This window comes from Oncorhynchus kisutch, linkage group LG25, assembly GCF_002021735.2.
Source record: "Oncorhynchus kisutch isolate 150728-3 linkage group LG25, Okis_V2, whole genome shotgun sequence".
NCBI lineage: Eukaryota > Metazoa > Chordata > Actinopteri > Salmoniformes > Salmonidae > Oncorhynchus > Oncorhynchus kisutch.
The window spans coordinates 930489-951704 of NC_034198.2; the positions used below are offsets into that span (position 1 = coordinate 930489).

Sequence of the window (21216 nt, forward strand, 5' to 3'; positions counted from 1 at the left end):
CTCAATGGGTGACGTGTATGCAGGCCATGGAATAACTGGGCCATTTTCAGCTTCAGGGAATTGTGTATAGATCCTTGCCACATGGGGCTGTCCATAATCATGCTGAAGCATGAGGTGATGGCGGCGGATGAATGGTACACCAATGGGTCTCAGGTTCTCTTCACGGTATCTCTGTGCATTCAAATTGCCATTGATAAAATGCTATTGTGTTCATTGTCCGTAGCTTATGCCTGCCCATACCATAACCCCCCCACATCAGTGCTTCTACACCTGCCTTGCTTGCTGTTTGGGGTTTTAGGCTGGGTTTCTGTACAGCACTTTTAGATATCAGCTGATGTAAGAAGGGCTATATAAATAATTTTGATTTGATGATCAGCAAACCGCTCGCCCACACCAAACTTCTCCAGCATGTCAGTGTTACTTGTTGCATGTTACTTGTTGCTTTCATATTTATTTGTTTTTATCAGTGAAGCAACCGGCTGTCTGTAAGTTATTGTAACTTTGAGGTCATGAAGAGTCCCCCCCCCCCAAAAAAAATGTAATGAACTTGGATGATATTTGGATGAAACCAGATCAAAGTATGATGACCAAAGTATGACAAATTACTGTTGATTCAACACTAATAAAGTTTTGTTATAACTTTACTGGTCCCCTCCCCCATATCAAATACTTGGATTCAGGAGGCGGCATTATTACGGGGATAGGGTGACATCACCCTAACTCTCATTTTAATACTCCAATGGTAACATGATATGCTCTTACCCAATTTAAATAAGTACCGCTGTGTAATCAACATCGGTAAAGGAGTGTTTGTGGAGGGTTGTGGTTTATGTAGCTAGATGGCTACTCTACTCTAATTTGACTGTAGAGTGTCAGCAAATAGAATTAAAAGTTTACACTAGTCCTCTATGGCAAAGATACTTATGTTTCCCCTTTCATCTGTGTCTGGTGTTAGCTAGTTGCTGGTTAGCTAGGTCTTCAGCTAGCATTGAGCAAAAGGGAGGGAGTCGTTAAACTCTGAAGCGGTTGTCAGGTCAACACACCTATCAGCGCTGCTGATAACTGTGTCTGTCACAAGAGATGCCAAACTAGAGATGTATAAAATATATATATATATATACATTATTGATGCAATGTTGTTTGAGTTGCTTTGTGTATCACCAAATGTGCATGAGATGATTGTACTGCAACACTGCATCCAAGTCTTTTGACATAGGCATTTCAAATACCTGTCAGTCAAGGCGAGGTCATGAATATTAGCTCCCTGCCCACTCAACCTGTCTTTTTTAAACTTCATGGAAGTTAGCCATGAGAGAGAGGGCTTTTTCTAAAATATTGAGCATTTCTATACCCCCAAAATTATGTGTGATATTTTAGTCACTCAAATGGCTACTAACTCACTGCCAACTAACTGCCAGTAACATACTGGCAGCTCAACTGGCCACCTTACTGCCAATAAGATTGTTGAAGATAGTAGAACTGGGAGTAGACAAGTGCTCAACATTAGTGATACATATAATGATAAAACCTGTAAAACAATAGCCTCTAGTTACGCCCACTTTGACAAAACTTCCGCATTCCGATTAGCCAGCTTCTCAACTTCCATTGCAAAGTCAACAACAACATTGACATCAAGCTAGCTACCAGTATGGCATTTTACACCTGCTGTCTGCAAGATCTCCCACAAATGACTGTGAACGATGTTAATCGGAATGTTAAGGCTTCTTCTGTTACCTCTATGAGCAAGAAAGAAGACGGTTTCAAAATGTATGTTTCGAGCTACATTGACAACTTTGCAGGTCAGTAGCTACTGAAGCTACTACCGTAGCTAGCTAGCTAACATTATCTTGAATTATCTTTTCATATTGACTGTTAAACCCTTTCCTGCATGGCCATTCTAATATCACGTTCTGTTTTGTTCTGTTTATATTTCTCTTATTTTCTCAGTATCAAACAAAGATCATAAGACAGGAGAAGTTAGCGTGAGTGTGAATTGGTTATAGGTCGATGAGAAGCCCCTCAACATGTGCATAATGACATACAATTGAATCTAGCAGAGGGTCCCCAGACACTGTTTTGAGGATTTCTGTATAAACAAAAAATTCCACTCATTCTCCACTCTTTTTCTAATTTGAATTAATATTACTAATCACTTGTATTTTTTGTGCTATTAAATTTGTCATTTGAGACAGTTTTTCAAGTTTGCCTACAAATTAGATTGAATGTTCATTAAATAGTAATGTACAGTGGATTTGTAAAGTATTCAGACCTTGTCTTTTTCCACATTTTGTTACGTTACAGCCTTATTCTAAAATTGATTAAATAGTTTTTTCCCCTCATCAATCTACACACAATACTGCATAACTGTTTTTAGACATTTTTGCAAATTTATTTAAAAAATAAAACAATTGAAATGACCCTATACTCAGTACTTTGTTGAAGCACCTTCGGCAGCAATTACAGCCTCAAGTTTTCTTGGGTATGATGTTACAAGCTTGGCACACCTGTATCTCAGTAGTTTCTCCCATTCTCTGCAGATCCTGTCAAGCTCTCAAGTTGGAAGGTGACCATTACTCCACAGCTATTTTCAGGTCTCTCCAGAGATGTTAGATCGGCTTCAAGTCCAGGCTCTGGCTGGGCCACTCAGAGACTTGTCCCAAAGCCACTCCTGCGTTGTCTTGGCTGTGTGCTTAGGGTCGTTGTCCAGTTGCTAGGTGAACCTTTGACCCAGTCTGAGGTCCTGGGCGCTCTGAAGCAGGTTTTCATCAAGGATCTCTCTGTAATTTGCTACGTTCATCTTTCTCTCAATCCTGAATGTCTCCCAGTCATTGCCGCTGAAAAAACATCCCCACAGCATGATGCTGCCCCCTCCATGTTTCACCGTAGGAATGGTGCCAGGTTTCCTCCAGACGTGAAGCTTGACATTCAGGCCAAAGAGTTCAATCTTGGTTTCATCATACCAGAGAATCTTGTTTCTCATGGTCTGAGAGTCCTTTAGGTGCATTTTGGCAAACTCCAAGCGGGCTGCCATGTGCCTTTTACTGAGGAGTGGCTTCCGTCAGGCCACTCTACTATAAGGCCTGATTGTTGGAGGGCTGCGGAGATGGTTGTCCTTCTGGAAGGTTCTCCCATCTCCACAGAGGAACTCTGGCGCTCTGTCAGTGACCATCGGTTTCTTGGTCACCTCCCTGACCAGTGCCCTTCTAGGATGAGTCTTGGTGGTTCCAAACGTCTTCCATTTAAGAATGTTGGAGGCCACTATGTTCTTGGGGACCTTCAATGCTGCAGGTTTTTTTGGCACCCTTCCTCACATCTGTGCCTCAACACAATCCTGACTTGGAGCTCTACAGACAATTCCTCACGGCTTGGTTTTTGCTCTGACATGCACGGTAAACTGTGGGACCTTATATAGATATGTGTGTGCCTTTCCAAATCATGTCAAATCAGTTGAATTTACCACAGGTGGACTCCAAGTTGTAGAAACATCTCAAGGACGATCAATGGAAACAGGATGCAGCTGAGCTCAATTTTGAGTTTCATAGCAAAGGGTCTGAATACTTATGTAAATAAGTTATAAATAAGTAAATAAGATATTTCTGTTTTTCATTTTTGTTAAATTCTAAAAGCCTGTTTTCACTTTGTCAATATGGGGTATTGTGTGTAGATTGATTAAATATGTTTTTTCCTCATTGATGTTTGAATAAGACTAACGTAACAAAATGTGGAAAAAGTAAAGAGGTCTGAATGCACTGTATAATAATATTTATAAACTGGGTGGTTTGAGCCCTGAATGTTGATTGACTCACAACCGTGGTATGTCAGACCATATACCACAGGTATGACAAAACATTTATTTTTACTGCAATAATTACATTGGTAACCAATTTATAATAGCAATAAGGCACCTCAGGGTTTGGTGGTATATGGCCCTTAGCCGTATACCCTTATGGCCCTTAGCAAGAATAGCCCTTAGCCATGGTATAGTGACCATATACCACACCCCCTTGGACCTTATTACTTAAATATACATTTCTCCAAACTATGTGATAATGCTAATGTCACATATACATGTATATGAGTCATGATAACACTAATGTCATATGCATCTATGAGTCCATTGATTATCATTGTCTCAACTTGTTCCGTTACCTAAATTAATCATATCTTAACTTAACTCTCTGCCTACGTTATTTCTATAACATTTGAAATGTGAATTGTTCTTGGCATCTTTGTAGAGTGTGTTTCTGTGTAAAACATAGTTATTAATCTCACAGGCAAATCATTTTTTGTAGCTGTTGTAAAGGTTTTGTGGGATTTACAATTCAGATTTTATCTACAGTAATTCCTTCAGCCATTGTCCTATATTTCAGTTTGTCTGATACGATTCCCATCTTGTTCACATGGCTTCGCACCCTATTTGATTGAAATGGGACACAATTGTTTAGATTTTGACTTCACATGTGCATGTTAATATTTATATTACTATTTATAAAAATAAAAGTATTACTCTTCCATGTTTTAAGTCATATCACACTGTCATTGTTAGAATCTTAATATCAGAAAGAGAACTGTTTTTAACGAGGTTTAGGAGGGCATGTCATTGTTTTAAATGGGTCTGCTCCCCTCCTTTCGACAGTAGAAGGGGCTGTGCCCAGTTGATATTCACCTCGATAACTGCCTTGAAACTGAACCTAAACTATATCAAAACTAATTGCACACATTTAACAACAGATTAAATAAAGTATAAAGTATGAAGGGGGAGAATGAGTGAGTTGATGAGCAAGGGGAAACCAAACTATGCATTATTATGTATCACCAATTGTAAATGAAGAACAGCGGCAGGCAATTCTATTGTAATTATAATCTCAAAATTGTGTATCCTATATCAGTTCACCGAATCCAAGCAGTCTTATCAGTCTACTCTGGCCAACTTGGAGTGCACAATGAGATTGTGCGTAATTTACAATGGCAAGAAGGCCAACACGAATGGATGCACAAGCTGCGTTAGTGTTGCTACAAAATCTGAATGAAAACAACTCAAATGTTGAGAAAGAAATGAATCATGACAGCTCAGATGATTATTCTTCTGATTGTGAGCCTTAGCCTGAACCTACACCTCCAGAGTTTATGTACAAAAACGCCAGAAAGGTGCACAGGTGTCCTCACCACCACCAAATGAAATGGGGAAACAGGAGAAAGGAAGGGACTGCACCGTTTGGATAGAACAATGTGTCATGATGTGGCCCTTTCTGGGTATAGATTGTGGCATCCCTCTCACTCTCTCCTACACCCAGGTTCTGTTATCTCAGGTCGTAAATTCCTGGAGGAGACTCTCTCCCCCTGGCCTTGCTGTATTTATGTACCATGTTGCTCTGGTCAACATAATGCTAGCAAAGTATTGCCGAATGGGTTAATGTGAGACGTCACTAGTAAACCCCCCTTTCCATGGTGAAGGGGACTCTATTTTGTGCTTGGAAGTGAGATTCCTGTACAAAGTAGGATTAGCTTGCACGAGATGCTAAACTAACTAAGGGAAACAGTATTTTCTTTTCCCTGTGTCATGTTAAAATTCCTCCGCCTTGAGCGACGGAATTCCCGCCCTTTGTACTTCCGTTTTGATTTCAGCTTTCTGCGTCCAGTGACCCCCCTGGTGGTGAAGAAAATGTACTTTTCAAGTGGATCTTTTAAATAATATCCAGATTGATTGGGTTTCTACAATGAGACAATTTAAACTTTTTCCACATCAACCTAGATGAAGAAACATTCTCAGGTTAATTTAAAGTTGAAATCCCAGATAGCCAATACAGGTCTGATTTATCATTAAAATAGATCAAACTGTAAAATTTGCTTTTGCAAAGCACATTCAATATAAACCCCAGTATAGACGGAAGTCCTGCCTCCAGCGGGAATACCATGTGGCTTTGGCCTTAGGGAGAAGTGAACCTAGTGGTAAATGTGCCCCAACATTTTTAAACTACTGTTGACACCTTTTATGATAATCCAGACCATCCCAATTGCTTGGATATCATTGTCTCATTCAATTGAATAAGTTAAATTATCGAACATACCTTTCTAGGTTCTTCCAATTAAATGAGACATTTTAAACTTTGCAATAGTAACCTAGATGAACCAACTTCCCAGGTTAAGTTAAGTTTAATTCCCAGATAGCCTATCCAGGTATAATTAATCGATTGCTTTTGCAAATTCATTAATGTACAACTCCCACAGTACTGGTACAGTACTGATGGTTCATTAATGTCTATAAATAGATTAAAATCGTCGTTGCAGCTCCCAACATATTCCAAAACCAACTTTTGGAAAATTAGGAAAAATATTTTTTCTTTCAAATGTTCTAATAATGTGCAAACTATCAGGGGGGGTAGTCCCCACTTGCTCGCTAATTAGTGAACCTCCACCTATAAATGGATTGATCTCTAACCTCAGCAGCGATACCAACCCTAATTATGCCGTTAGCGGGAAAACAGCAGAAATTACGAACAAAGCTCTCCAAAATCAACCATCGGGCGCAGGCCTCGTAAAGTTTCTCTCCAGTCTAGCCCTGATGTCTTGCCGTCCAGGATTGCCATCGGTCCAATACTGCAGTGCACAGCTGAACACAAGCAGGTAACAGGAGACCTAAAGGGACAGGTGGAGAGAACCGGGAAACCAATGACAAATGCAGAAAAGGGAAAGATTCTGCTAGCTATGGAAATGCACCTGAAAACTGACCAATTAAATGTAATTGTAAAAACTTATGACGATGAACAAACTCTTCAACAAAATTGTCTTCTACAGGAACAAAATCATATGCTACAGGAACAACTCAATTTAGCCAAAACTTAATATGTTGATGTCCACGCCAAACTAGATCAATCTGAAGAGTTATCTACAAACAGGAGCGCTCAACTTGATAACATGCATACAGTTTTGTTGAACGCTACTCAAAGTAACAATGTTCTACTCAACATGCTGCAGACCAAAGACGATCAGTTCATGAACACAATGACTAAGTTGGATGTCAAATCAGCAGAACTCGTTGAAGTCGCTGACCAAAAATGAATGATTACTGAACTCAGGTGATGAAGTGGAAATATTGATTTCTAAGCAAGCGGAAGAAATCTCATCACTGAATCTCTTTCTCCATACTCAGGACCTCTATCTGTAAATATGAAACCGAAACGAGCAAGTGCGACATTCACGTGTCCATAATCAGTACTCTAAGCGTTCAATTGGACTCTGCAATGCAGCAGAATACCACCCTTTGGTACCTTCTGGAGGAAGTCCAGAATGGTCACGCTTTACAGCGTGACTACCCATCCAAGCAACCAGAGCCCTGTACTCAAAGGAGTACAGTCTTCTCCTCTTGACCATTCGGCACTGAGTAATATGGTGTCTCTTGGCCAACAAAGCCAAAGCTTGGCTTCTCTCCTTTCAGCCCCAATTTCCCCAAAGGATAAAGACAACCCTCTCTGCCCGCTTTGACACCCCACATTTGACACCGTTCCAAGCGATACTGAGACGTCTCTAGCTGACATAGAGGACGCAATGGATGGCTACCCGAATGCTACGGTTTCTGACAGGGTTTACCTGTTGATGTGAACATCAAATAGGCACATAACGAGGTTAATTCGTCTACAACAGAAATACGTGCTAAAAGACTACGCTAAACTTGCCACAGAGTTGAAATTAGAATGCAGTGGTTCTGCGACTCGCAAACACGATAGCTCACTGGCTAACACCATCAAACAAGCTTGGAATGAACACCCACAAACTTGCTGTCATAGGCTTCGTTCAGCTTACTTTGGCCTACTCACTGAAACAGGAATGGAAGAGCTGTTACCACTCAAACAAATGTTTCTGTCAAACATGTATCACACCTTCATTACCTACTTGGGCACTGCAGCCCACGTTGGCTTGCCTATCTTACAACTCAGAGAGCTTGCAAGCACAGCTTTTGAGGCATCAAAAGTTCACAACGCTAAGAGCCCTGACCACTCGGTTTTGAAGTTTGATCAGGAGCACTCACTCCAGTTACAGGCTGCATTATCAGGTATTGGTGAGTTGAGAGATGACGCACAACAACAGTTTCTACCACGAAACCACGATTCCAATAACCTCCGCAGTCAAAATAACTGTAAAGTACGTCACCATCGAAACGACTACCGATACAATCAACCTGTTCGCTACGTTCCTGCTCCCAAACCACAAGGGTAACAAAGAGTTGAAGGACAATCAAAACTTAGACCAATGTTCTCCAGAAGTTCCACTAACTAAAAACTAGAACTAAAGCAAGAAAAACTTGAGAAAAAGGGAAAACATAAGTCACTAGATGGGGATTTACCGGACACCAGTTCCGCAGGAATTAACACCCATAGCAAGGACATTAAAATTCAAATTTCTAGATGCTATAAAGGGCCCGCTTGATCAAGGAACAAGCCCACAGGCTTTGTCTATAGACTCTGATACAAAGGTAGCGAAGAAAAAGGTCAAATGCTTTGTTAAAGCCAAGCCCACTCAAAAGTCGATCTGCTTTCACCTTGAACAGAAATGGCACATCACGTCGTTGCAAATGACCACTCCACTTTGTGGGGAATATGTCCACTAAACACGAATCTAAACACCCATACCTGGAAACCGTCCTGGAGGATTGCTTAACCTCTAGTGACTCCCCATCCCGGGTCCGTGAGCTTAATCATCGACTGACACTAATTAGCATAACGCAACGGACATAAATAGTCCTATAAAATATTCCTATGTCCTGGAGGATTGCTTAATTTGTCATGCGCTAATTGATCCGGGTGCGACAATATTGCTCATCTCTAAAACATTGTTCAATAATCTCAAAAGGGCTTTGAAACCAACTAAACGTTGGTTAAAAGTGGAACGATGCGACACTACACTTCGAGGTGTCACTCAGACTACCTCGCCTCTCACATTGAGAGTCATGCTGAAACTACACTTCCAGGGCGTATCGCTCATTCACCCTGTGTATGTTACCAGCCTCAAATCTGTACCCCTGCTACTCGGAGCAGACTTGATGAATAGGTTACTCCCACTGATGGATTGGAAAACCAACCGGGTATGGTCTTAGGCCACAGTGCCTTCTCCACTGACCACACTGTCACCAACTTCCGCCGAAGTCGGTCCCTCTCCTTGTTCGGGCGGTGTTCAGCAGTCGACGTCACCGGACTTCTAGCCATCGCTGATCCACCTTTCATTTTCCATTGGTTTTGTCTTTGTTTTCTGCACACCTGGTTTTCATTCCCCAATTACATGTTCATGTATTTAACCCTCTGTTTCCCCCATGTTTTTGTGCGTGATTGTCGGTACATGATAGCTGGTTTTTCACCCCTGCATAATATATTTACCGTTTTTATTTGGTCAAGTGTATTTGTTACCTTGTGCATATATTTTTGAGTAAAGTAATTTGCTCACTCATTTTGCTCTCCTGCGCCTGACTTCATGCACCAGCTACACTCACCCTCCGACACACACTGTCCTCCCCTAACGCTAGCTGCAACGCAGTCATTCACAAGGGGTATAAGTCGAAAGTACCCCTTGATAAAAATATGTTTAGAAACCTCTTGGTGCAGAATCCGATCCAAATAGATATTACGATATCTCGACACATGCCATCAGAAAACCTGTTTGACCATTATTTTCATGATTTCGAGCCACTTGTCTCTGTGAATGAGAAACTTTCCTCCTCCTTGCAGTCATGCAATACGTTTGTTGAGATGAACTTCTCTTGCCTTTCATATACTTCCGCAAGCACTGCGGCCGTCTCAGCAAGAAAAACATCGATGCGCAGAGTATTCTCTGCTTCCGATGATACACATTCCACTTTGTGGGGGGCTGTCACTCCTGACAGTGACACTAATGGCGTCAGTCCAGCAACTGACCCGATGACTCCCGCTGGTGAAACACTTTGCGATATCACAAACAGATATCCTCGTCTCAGTTCGTAGGTACTGAAGAGGTTGCCACACGTGGACGCTGTGGTGACTGACAGCCCTCGACAGCCACTGAATGTTTTGAAGCACAAAACCAGGAGATTTGTTTGAAAGGTTACAGCCATTCTCATAACAACTCGGCAGCTGACAACTCGTACATAGGGTCCGACCTTTTCGTTTGTGCCTCGGATACCAACACCAACCGCTGGTGGGGGTGTAGTCCCGAGACAGAAAGGGGGAGAATAGTAGCCCAGACCCATGATGAGCCTCGTCGAGGCCAGTATGGGGGGGTCGAGACTATGTCCTTTTTTCTATGTTTTGTATTTCTATGTCTTAGCCTGGTATGGTTCTCAATCAGGGACAGCTGTCTATTGTTGTCTCTGATTGAGAACCATACTTACAGTGGGGCAAAAAAGTATTTAGTCAGCCACCAATTGTGCAAGTTCTACCACTTAAAAAGATGAGAGAGGTCTGTCATTTTCATCATAGGTACACTTCAACTATGACAGACAAAATGAGAAAAAAAATCCAGAAAATCATATTGTAGGATTTGTTATGAATTTATTTGCAAATTATGGTGGAAAATAAGTATTTGGTCACCTACAAAAAAGCAAGATTTCTGGCTCTCACAGACCTGTAACTTCTTCTTTAAGAGGCTCCTCTGTCCTCCACTCGTTACCTGTATTAATGGCACCTGTTTGAACTTGTTATCAGTATAAAATACACATGTCCACAACCTCAAACAGTCACACTCAAAACTCCACTATGGCCAAGACCAAAGAGCTGTCAAAGGACACCAGAAACAAAATTGTAGATCTGCACCAGGCTGGGAAGACTGAATCTGCAATAGGTAAGCAGCTTGGTTTGAAGAAATCAACTGTGGGAGCAATTATTAGGAAATGGAAGACATACAAGACCACTGATAATCTCCCACCGATAATCTCCCTCGATCCTGCGCTCCACGCAAGATCTCACCCCGTGGGGTCAAAATGATCACAAGAACGGTGAGCAAAAATCCCAGAACCACATGGGGGGACCTAGTGAATGACCTGCAGAGAGCTGGGACCAAAGTAACAAAGCCTACCATCAGTAACACACTACACCACCAGGGACTCAAATCCTGCAACGCCAGACGTGTCCCCCTGCTTAAGTCCAGGCCCATCTGAAGTTTGCTAGAGAGCATTTGTATGATCCAGAAGAAGATTGGGAGAATGTCATATGGTCAGATGACTTTTTGGTAAAAACTCAACTTGTCGTGTTTGGAGGACAAAGAATGCTGAGTTGCATCCAAAGAACACCATACCTACTGTGATGCATGGGGGTGGAAACATCATGCTTTGGGGCTGTTTTTCTGCAAAGGGACCAGGACGACTGATCCGTGTAAAGGAAAGAATGAATGGGGCCACGTATCGTGAGATTTTGAGTGGAAACCTCCTGCCATCAGCAAGGGCATTGAAGATTAAACGTGGCTGGGTCTTTCAGCATGACAATGATCCCAAACACACTGCCCGGGCAACGAAGGAGTGGCTTCGTAAGAAGCATTTCAAGGTGTAAGAAGCATTCAATGGCCGGGCCAGTCTCCAGATCTCAACCCCATAGAAAATCTTTGGAGAGAGTTGAAAGTCCATGTTGCCCAGCAACAGCCCCAAAACACCACTGCTGTAGAGGAGATCTGCATGGAGGAATGGGCCAAAATACCAGCAACAGTGTGTGAAAACCTTGTGAAGACTTACAGAAAACATTTGACCTCTGCCATTGCCAACAAAGGTTATATAACAAAGTATTGAGATAAACTTTTGTTATTGACCAAATACTTATTTCCCACCATAATTTGCAAATAAATTCATTATAAATCCTACAATGTGATTTTCTGGAATTTTAATTTCTCATTTTGTCTGTCATAGTTGAAGTGTACCTATGATGAAAATTACAGGCCTCTCATCTTTTTAAGTGGGAGAACTTGCACAATTGGTGGCTGACGAAATACTTTTTTGCCCCACTGTAGCTACCCTTTTCCCCCACCTGTTTTGTGGGAAGTTAACTTTGTAGTTGTACAGGGCACATAGCCCAAAGCTTCACGTTTTTGTATTTTTTAATTTGTTTTGTCGGAGTCATTGTTAAATCAAGTTGAAATGTACGCTTACCTTGCTGCACCTTGGTCCAGTCCTTCAGCCAGCCGTGACAGAACTTCCCACCACCAACGGACCAAGTAGCATGGTAAGGTGGACTCCTGGACATGGGAGGACGTTCTGGACGGCAAGGGAGTCTACACATGGGAGGAGATCCTGGCAGGAAGGGATCACCTTCCATGGGAACAGGTGGCGGCAGCTAGGAGAGCAGAGGCAGCCGGAGAGAGGAACCAGCGGTATGTGGGAACACGGCTGGCAAGGAAGCCCGAGAGGCAGCCCCAACATTTCTTGGGAGGGGGCACACGGGGAGTGTGGCAGAGTCAGGAAGCAGACCTGAGCCAACTCTCCGTGCTTACCGTGGCGAGCATGGGACTGGTCAGGCCCCGTGCTATGCGGTGATGCACACGGTACCGAGGCGGAGTATTCACAGGCCGGTATGCTCATTGCCAGCGTCCCGCATTTGCCAGGGGGCGCTGGCATCCAGCCAGAACAGGTGGGACCAGCTCGGCGCTCGAGACTGCCAGTGCGCCTCCACGTCCCTGTGTCTCCGGTGCATCCACTATGCACCAGGCCTCCGGTGGCAGACGCACGCACCAGGATGTCTCTCCATCTCCTCCCTCCAGAGTCTCCCACCTGTCCGGAGCTGCCAGAGTCTCCCCCCTGTCCGGAGCTGCCAGAGTCTCCCCCCTGTCCGGAGCTGCCAGAGTCTCCCCCCTGTCCGGAGCTGCCAGAGTCTCCCCCCTGTCCGGAGCTGCCAGAGTCTCCCCCCTGTCCGGAGCTGCCAGAGTCTCCCCCTTGTCCGGAGCTGCCAGAGTCTCCCCCTTGTCCGGAGCTGCCAGAGTCACCCCCCTGTCCGGAGCTGCCAGAGTCACCCCCCTGTCCGGAGCTGCCAGAGTCACCCCCCTGTCCGGAGCTGCCAGAGTCACCCGCCTGTCCGGAGCTGCCAGAGTCACCCGCCTGTCCGGAGCTGCCAGAGTCACCCGCCTGTCCGGAGCTGCCAGAGTCTCCCGTCTGTCCGGACCTGCCAGAGCCGCCCTCCTGTCCGGAGCTGCCAGAGCCGCCCTCCTGTCCGGAGCTGCCAGAGCCGCAGCCCAGAGGCGCCAGAGCCGCAGCCTCTCAGTCCAGAGGTGCCCCTCAGCTCAGTGGTTTTGCGGCCGGAGTCCGCACCTTTAGGGGGGGATACTGTCACGCCCTGGCCATAGAGAGGCTTTTGATTCTCTATTTTGGTTAGGCCAGGGTGTGACTAGGGTGGGCATTCTATGTCCTTTTTTCTATGTTTTGTATTTCTTTGTCTTGGCCTGGTATGGTTCTCAATCAGGGACAGCTGTCTATCGTTGTCTCTGATTGAGAACCATACTTAGGTACCCTTTTCCCCCACCTGTTTTGTGGGAAGTTAACTTTGTAGTTGTTCAGGGCACATAGCCCAAAGCTTCACAGTTTTTTTTTTGTTCTTCGTTTTGTCGGCGTCATTGTTAAATAAAGTTCAAATGTACCATGCTGCACCTTGGTCCAGTCCAGTCCTTCAGCCAGCCGTGACAGTCATGTTTACTCCTGCTCCCCCTCTCCAGCACTCGACGTTGCCAGTCCTCATTATTAAGCACACCTGCCACCATCATAATGCGCACCAGTGCCTCATGAGATTCACCTGGACTCCATCACCTTCCTGATTACCTCCCCTACATCTGTCACTCCCCTTGGTTCTTTCCTCAGGCGTTATTGACTCTGTTTCATGTCTATACGCTATTCGTGTTTATTATTTTGGTCCATGTTCGTTTATTTATAAAAATGATTCACTTCCTGTACTTGCTTCCCGACTCCCAGCTTTCATGTTACAGAATAACGCCTCACCAAGGGGAAGCAACCAGGATTTTTGTGTGAATACCTTCGGAAGGCACTGTAGCTACCACCACAGCGGCATTCATTATTTAGTTGTTCACTAGACAATACAGAATACAATTGTATGACTTACGAACTTACTTGGAAATCTGATTTGTAGCCTGTAGCTAGCTAGCCTTCCTCGCAAGCATTATCAAATGATAACGTTACATAACCAGCATTATCTAGACAATAAACAATACACTTGTATGACCTATGACTTAACTAAGTTGTAATGGGGTAGCTAATTACCTAGCTACGCTAACATTAGCTAGCCAACGTTAGCTAGCCTGCCTAGCTTGATCAAAAGATAGCTACCTACATAACCAGCAATAACGTAATCTAACATCGTTAGCTAAATTATACCAGAAAGGTCATAATATTCCAGTACCTCTCATTATACTCACCACCACTGCTTGGCAGAACGGGGCATGATTTGTTCACATAATTGTAATTCAAACACAACCTTCATTTACTCATTTTTTATTTAACTAGGCAAGTCAGTGAAGAACAAATTGTAATTTACAATGACGGCCTACCCCAGCCAAACGTACACCGCCCTACGGGACTCCCAATCACTGCCGGATGTGATTCAGCCTGGATTCGAACCAGGGTCTGTAGTTATGCCTCTAGCACTTAGATGCAGTGCCATAGACTGCTGCGCCCCTCATGAGCCCTCATTGTTGAGGTTTCAAGCTCCATTTTAGAATTTACGACCAAAATGATCCTATTTAGACTATGTAGTCAATTTTGACACCATAATGAATGTGTCTGACTCATATCAATGCCACATAGGCTGTTTTCAAATGGATTAGTTGCTTTTTAGGGGCAGTGGCTCTTTAAAATTTTACTGCAGTGGGCTAAATCATGGTCCCAGAGAATGATTCTTGATAGTCTTAAACCAATCTAATTTGAAACAACGGTATACACCTCACACACATGGTTCATGTCTTTAAAAAAATTAAACACCTGTACCATGTCAGATAGAGTTCAAATGCATTCTATTTTGAGTTTGTATCCAAATATGACACTTTATGTACATCACAGAAGACTGAAATATAACAAAACCGGATTTATGTTTCATGTTTATTAATTAAGAAATTATTTAAAAAACATGAATAACATTCCACCCATGAGGCCACTAGAGGTTGATTTGATCTTTTGACTTTTTTCCCAACATGCTCTACTAGCAGGCAGATTTTTGGGGAATTGTTTTTAATTTAATGTCTGTGTTTTTGCATGTACATTGAGTAATTGATTGATTCATCATAAATTACTTTTTTTTAAACTAATCCAATCATTTAGTTAGATTTGTTGAACCCGTCATTGAAATGGTTGTTCCGGTTTAATTGGATTAGGTAGTCTCCACACACAATTTCAGACCCTGCTAGTTATTATGAATGTATGTTGTGGGTGAATACATTTTTCAAATGTTGGCTAGCCTAACCCTGGCTGGATTCCAATAGAACTCAGACATTACTTTGCTAGGCAGAACAATCTGAGTTGCAGGTAGAGTTGCAGAATTCTGGTAAATTTCTTAGGTTTTCTGGAAACCCTTTAATCATGAATTTTTTCTTTCTGGAAATTCTGCAACCCTACTTCAAAGCCTGATGTGGATGTGATCTGTAAACCATTTTATTAGAATAAAGCTAGGCCTCAGCAAAAGGTCTCCAAGCTATGTATTTCATGAAGAGTTTTATTATAATGATAACATTGCCTAGGAACTTACATGGTAAAAGCCACTGGAATGAAAATGAACAAATTCAACAACCTGTCACTAACAAATACAGTCGTGGGTTGGTAACTCTACAATTAACTCGAAAAAGCAAGGCACACTGGGAAATTACATTGGAGGTGTGGCTTAGTGGGGGCATTACCTTTTTAACCTGATACAACTCAAATCTGGACCCTTTACAGGGTCACAGTGACTTTATCGGTTTGTGTAATAACTACAATATCCTTAAGTAACTATACTCTGTTAAGTGAAAGGGGTTTCCTCAAGAGTTTTGAGTATTGACAGCACATTGCGATTTACAGTGCATGCTACTGTGTGACGTTTGACTCCCTTCTCCAGGCAGGTGACAAGCATTACCATCCCAGTTGTGCAAGGTGCAGCAGATGCAACCACATGTTCACAGAAGGAGAGGAAATGTACCTGCAAGGTGGGTTTCCAGGGCAAGTACATCTAGTGGAATTTCAAGTACTGTAAACATTTGTGTATGTTCACACAGGGGAGAATACTAACCTCCACTTCAGTGGAAGTTTCAATTAGTCATGCACTGAGTCAAGGTTATTTAGAATGTTGTTGTATGCACTTTGTAAAAGCATGAATGGAAAAGGAGGAAATCAGGGATGATAATTCAAGGAAGATTTACAGATGCATGCCTTCAGATGTAGCTATGCATCCAGACCTGGGTTCACCTAGTATTTATTTTATTTCTATAACTTTGAGCTCTTGATTGAGCCTGCCTGGAGTGCCTGATTGGCAGAGTTTGCACATTGGTGTAATTGTGTCAGGCAAGCTCAATCAAGCACAGCAAAAGTATTTAATCGAAAGCAAATAGTATTTGAACCCAAGTCTGCTACACATTTAGGCTCTTCTGAGCTCTTCTTCTCTCTCCACAGGATCTACAGTATGGCATCCAGACTGTAAGAACAATAGCAGAGCTGAAGAGAAATACAGGGTAAAATTGATCAACTCTGTCAAACACACTGCCAGCTTGAATTCTCTTGTTCACTTATCACGTCAAGACTGTTTGGAATCAAGACAACAGCTTGTTTCATGATAGTGAAGTTGATGTTTGACAAAAGTTCATAAGGCCTTCATGTTTCACAAATCATTTATAAGCAAATATTCTGGTAAATGTGATCATAAAAGTCTTATGGTAATTACAATTTAGTTCTCTGTTCATTTGGATGACAACTGTAGTCAGGGAGAATCAAATGGAGAGTGTTATGGGTATGACAGAGAATGTCATGGGCGTGGCAGAGAGTTTGCTATGGCCATGACATACGTATAGAACATCATGGCTGTGCTTCTTGCTCCTAGGCAACTTTGCAGTATTTTGTATTATTTCTTACATTATTTGCCCAGAATTATTTTGTGTTATTACAAACATCCGGGAAGAACTTTTGGATATCAGAGCTGCGGTAACACCCCAGCATTACCAGCATTAGGACCAGGAATACAACTTTCCCAAATCGGATTTTTGTTTGTACCCGCAGGGCAATTGAACTGATTCCAGAGGCTGATCCAAAATACTGCCGGCAGAGAAGAGGTATTCAGAGTGGACTTTTAGTCCAACTCAGGAGGCGCGCACACTACCCACCGCTTCCGAGTATATTACTCACTAATGTTCAGTCCCTAGATAATAAAGTTGACGAGCTCAGGGCGATGATTTCCTTCCAGAGAGACATCAGGGATTGTAACATACTCTGTTTCACGGAAACATGGCTCACTCAGGATATACTGTCTGAGAGGATGGCCCCGACAGAGAGGGCTGCCTCGCTTCTAGCTCTTAGTAAACTCTGAAGTATTTCGTTTTTTATGCATTATTTCTTACATTGTTAGGTCAGGATCTTATCTGTTATTACATAAATACATACATACATACACTCGGGAAGAACTATTGGATATCAGAGCAGCGTCAACTTACCAGCACTACCACCAGCACTACGATTTTCACGAAGCGGATCCTTTGTTCGCATCACCCAGGGCATTTGAACTGATTCCAGAGGCAGACCCAAAACAATGCCGCCGGAGAAGAGCAATTTGGAGCAGTCTTCTAGTCAGACTTAGGAGGTGCGCACACCACCCACTGCTACCAGGTATATTACTCGTTCATGTTCAGTCCCTAGATAACAAAGTTGTTGAGATCAGGGCAAGGGTTTCTTTCCAGAGAGAAATCAGGGATAGTAACATACTCTGTTTTACGGAAATATGGCTCTCTCGGGATATACTGTCGGAGTCGGTCCTGCCGACAGGAATAAACATCTCTCCGGGAAGAAGAAGGGTGGGGGTGTATGTTTCATGATTAACAACTCATTGTGTAATTGTAATAATATACAGGAAGTCCTTTTGTTCACCTGACCTAGAATACCTCACAATCAAATTCAGACCGTATTACTTCCCAAGAGAATTCTCTTCGGTTACTGTCACAGCCGTGTATATCCCCCCTCAAGCCGATACCATGACGGCCGTCAAGGAACTTCACTGGACTTTATGCAAACTGGAAACCATATATCCTGAGGCCACATTTATTGTAGCTGGGGATTTTAAGCAAATTTGAGAAAAAGGCTACCTAAATGTTTTCAGCATATCAACTGTAGCACTCGCGCTGGAAAAACACTGGACCATTGTTACTCCAACTTCCGGGATGCATACAAGGCCTACCCCCGCCCTCCTTTCGGCAAATCTTAGCATGACTCCATTTTGCTCCTCCCTTCCTATAGGAAGTACCCATGCTAAGGACTATTCAACACGGGTCTGACCAATCGGAAGCCATGCTTCAGGAATGTTTTGATCACGCGGACTGGGATATGTTCCGGGTTGCTTCAGAGAATAATACTGACGTGAACACTGAGACGGTTATCTAGCTTATCAAGAAGTGTATAGGAGATGTTGTACCCACTGTGACTATTAAAACCTACCCTAACCAGAAACAGTGGATAGATGGCAGCATTCGCACAAAACTGAAAGCAATGAACCACCGCATTTAACCGTGGCAAGGTGATAGGGAATATGGCAGAAAACAAACAGAGTAGTCATTCCCTCCGCAAGGCAATCAAACAGGCAAAACGGCAGTATCGAGTCAAAGTGGAGTCGCAAATCAATGGCTCAGACATGAGACGTATGTGGCAGGGTTTACAGACGATCACGGATTACAAAAGGAAAACCAGCCACATCGCGGACACCGACGTCTTGCTTCAAGACAAGCTAAACACATTCTTTGCCCACTTTGAGGATAACACAGTGCCACCAACGTGGCCCGCTACCAAGGACTGTGAGCTTTCCTTCTCTGCGGCCGATGTGAGTAAGACATTTAAAAGTGTTAACCCTCGCTAGGCTGCCGGCCCAGAAGGCGTCCCTACCCACATCCTCAGAGCATGCGTGTGTGTTTACGGACATATTCAATCTCTCCCTATCCCAGTCTGCTGTCCCCACATGCTTCAAGATGGCCACCATTGTTCCTGTACCCAAGATTGCAAAGGTAGCTGAACTAAATGACTATCGCCCCATAGCACTCACTCTGTCATCCTGTAGTGCTTTGAGAGACTAGTCAAGGATCATATCACCTCCACCTTACCTGTCACCCTAGACCCACTTCAATTTGCTTACCGCCTCTATTGGTTCACAGATGACGCAATCGCCATCACACTGCCCTAGGTCTCAACCCCGCCCTGTGCAATTGGGTCCTGGACTTCCTGACGGGCCGCCAGGAAACAACATCTCCACTTCGCTGATCCTCAACACTGGGGCCCCACATGCGTGGGTGCTCAGTCCCCTCCTGTACTCCCTGTTCACACATGACTGCGTGGCCATGCACACCTCCAACTCAATCATCAAGTTTGCAGATGATACAACAGTAGTAGGTCTGATTAACAACAATGACGAAATAGACTACAGGGAGGAGGTGAGGGACCTGGGAATGTGGTGCCAGGAAAACAATCTCTCACTCAACATAAACAAAACAAAGGAGCTGATCGTGGACTTCAGGAAACAGCAGAGGGAGCACCCCCCTATTCAGATCGACGGGACCCCAGTGGAGAAGGTGGAAAGCTTCAAGTTCCTCTGCGTACATATCGCTGGCAAACTGAAATGGTTCACCCACACAGTGAAGACGGCGCAACCTCGGGAGGCTGAAGAATTTTGTCATGGCACCTAAAACCTTCACAAACTTTTACAGATGCACAATTAAGAGCATCCTGTCGGGCTGTATCACCACCTGGAACGGCAACCGCACCGCCCCGCAACCACAAGGCTCTCCAGAGGGTGGTGCAGTCTGCCCAACGCATCACCGGGTGCAAAATACCTTCCCTCCAGGACACAGGAAGGGCAAAAAGATCATCAGGTACAACAACCACCCGAGCCACTGCCTGTTCACCCTGCTATCAACCAGAAGGTGAGGTCAGTACCGGTGCATCAAATCTGGGACCGCTTGAGACTGAAAAACAGCTTATTTTTCAAGGCCATCAGACTGTTAAATAGCCATCACTAGCACATTAGAGGCTGCTGCCCCATACAACAGGGGAGGGTTTGGCCAGGGGTGCTTTACTTGGCTCATCTCAATCTAGCGACTCCTTGTGGCAGGCCGGGCGCTTGCAGGCTGACTTCGGTTTTCAGTTGAATGGTGTTTCCTCTGACACATTGGTGCGTTTGGCTTCAGGGTTAAGCGAGTGTTAAGAAGGGTGGTTTGGCTGGTCAATTCCAAAAATTAAAAAGTGTGTTACGGATAGTGCTGAGCGATTAACCGAAATGATGGCTATTTTTCGGTTTTTAAACAACTAATTGACCAACATTGGTCCAATTATTTGAATTCCATTTCGTTCAGTTCATGCATGGGAGTAGTAGTTTCCAACAGGCCAATGTTTTATATAGTTTAGCGCAGATAATTAACCCCAATGACCATAATCCATTGCGCGGCTCCTTTTTACGGTCTTTTACGCCTGCTATATAAGAGACAGAATAATTGTTATTTATTTAACCTTTATTTTGACAGGTCATCCTGAGAGTAGGGCCTATTTCACAGATGAGCCCTGTTTAAATACATCAAACATACAATATACAAAATTACATAAATTACACAAAACATATTAAGAAAAACAGACATTTATCAATGTAAGTCTCCAATCATTACTCTGAACTGACTAAGGGGGACCAGAACATCTAATTTCAGAGAGCTCTGTAAGTTGTTCCACATAAAGGGCACAAAAAAAAGAAGCTTTACTATGGAGACCGAAGGGGCCTCCAGTGTTATCCAAGCCTGAGACCGGGTTTGGTCATTTGTTAGTCTAAATTGAATTATTGATTATAGGTACATAGGTTTCTGCATGAGTGTTTTGTAGATAAACACAATAAAATGCTGCTCTCTCTTTGCATACAAGGAGGCCCAACAAACCTTTTGATACAAAACACAATGATGAGTTCTATGACCGTCAACAGTAATTAATCTAAGAGCACAATGGAAAACCGCATCTAGTGGTTTAAAATGAGAGTTAGGTTGCTTCGTTAGGTATTTGTGTTCAGCAGTCCTAAAAGT

General features: G+C 43.4%; 1 protein-coding gene across 1 annotated transcript in view; it reads left to right on the plus strand.

Moving 5' to 3' along the window:
* The window catches only part of ablim1b (actin binding LIM protein 1b), an 88143-nt gene that overhangs the window by 61485 nt on the left and 5442 nt on the right, over window positions 1–21216 (plus strand). Inside the window, exons 7-8 of the mRNA XM_020460265.2 lie at window positions 16032–16119; window positions 16583–16641. Coding sequence (XP_020315854.2) covers window positions 16032–16119; window positions 16583–16641 — 147 coding nt within the window. The remainder of the gene's footprint in view (window positions 1–16031; window positions 16120–16582; window positions 16642–21216) is intronic.